At 38.6% G+C, this 562-nt stretch overlaps 1 protein-coding gene across 1 annotated transcript in view; it reads right to left on the bottom strand.

Annotated features, from left to right (window-relative positions):
• Positions 1 to 562, bottom strand: part of LOC107608222 (shikimate O-hydroxycinnamoyltransferase-like) — a 3,138-nt gene extending 2,576 nt beyond the window's left edge. Inside the window, exon 1 of the mRNA XM_016310081.2 lies at positions 48 to 562. Coding sequence (XP_016165567.1) covers positions 48 to 470 — 423 coding nt within the window. The 5' untranslated portion in view covers positions 471 to 562. The remainder of the gene's footprint in view (positions 1 to 47) is intronic.

The following is a 562-nucleotide window of genomic DNA, read 5'->3' as shown; positions in this document are numbered from 1 at the left end:
GATATATTTAGTATATTTGAAATTGTTCTTATTGGTACTATATATACCTGAACAGCAAGGACGCCATGCTTCTTCTTTGGAACAAGCTTTCCTTCAATGGATTCATCAGGGTTGTACAAGTTAAGATGATGAAGGTGAACATCAGCCTCAGCCTCAACAAAATCAACCCCACGGTTATTGCAAAGAATCTCAGGTTCACCCATGGAGTTTTGCACCACCTCACCAGCAAATACATAATAGGAAACCAAAACCTGAGCCAATGCATTCTTAAGGGACTCCACCATTGATCCAAAGCTGAGTGGTGTTGTGTTGTAGCAAAAGAAGACACCAACGTCAACGGGTGGAAGAAGGAGGTCAAGGTTTGAGAACGGTAACCGATGGTCTTGAATTGGCAAAACCGCCGCAACAACCTCTTCCTTGGTCACACTCACCCTCAACGCTAGTTCTTCTCTTCCATTATTACCACCCATTATTATTTTGTTATAGTCTAGAAAAATATAATAATATAATAATAAAAGTATCAATATTAGGATTACTAATAGAAGTATTATTCGATGAATTT

The sequence above is a fragment of the Arachis ipaensis genome, chromosome B07 (assembly GCF_000816755.2).
Source record: "Arachis ipaensis cultivar K30076 chromosome B07, Araip1.1, whole genome shotgun sequence".
Taxonomy (NCBI): domain Eukaryota; kingdom Viridiplantae; phylum Streptophyta; class Magnoliopsida; order Fabales; family Fabaceae; genus Arachis; species Arachis ipaensis.
Note: the sequence above shows the minus strand (reverse complement) of the source record. Positions and strands in the feature narration are given on the sequence as shown.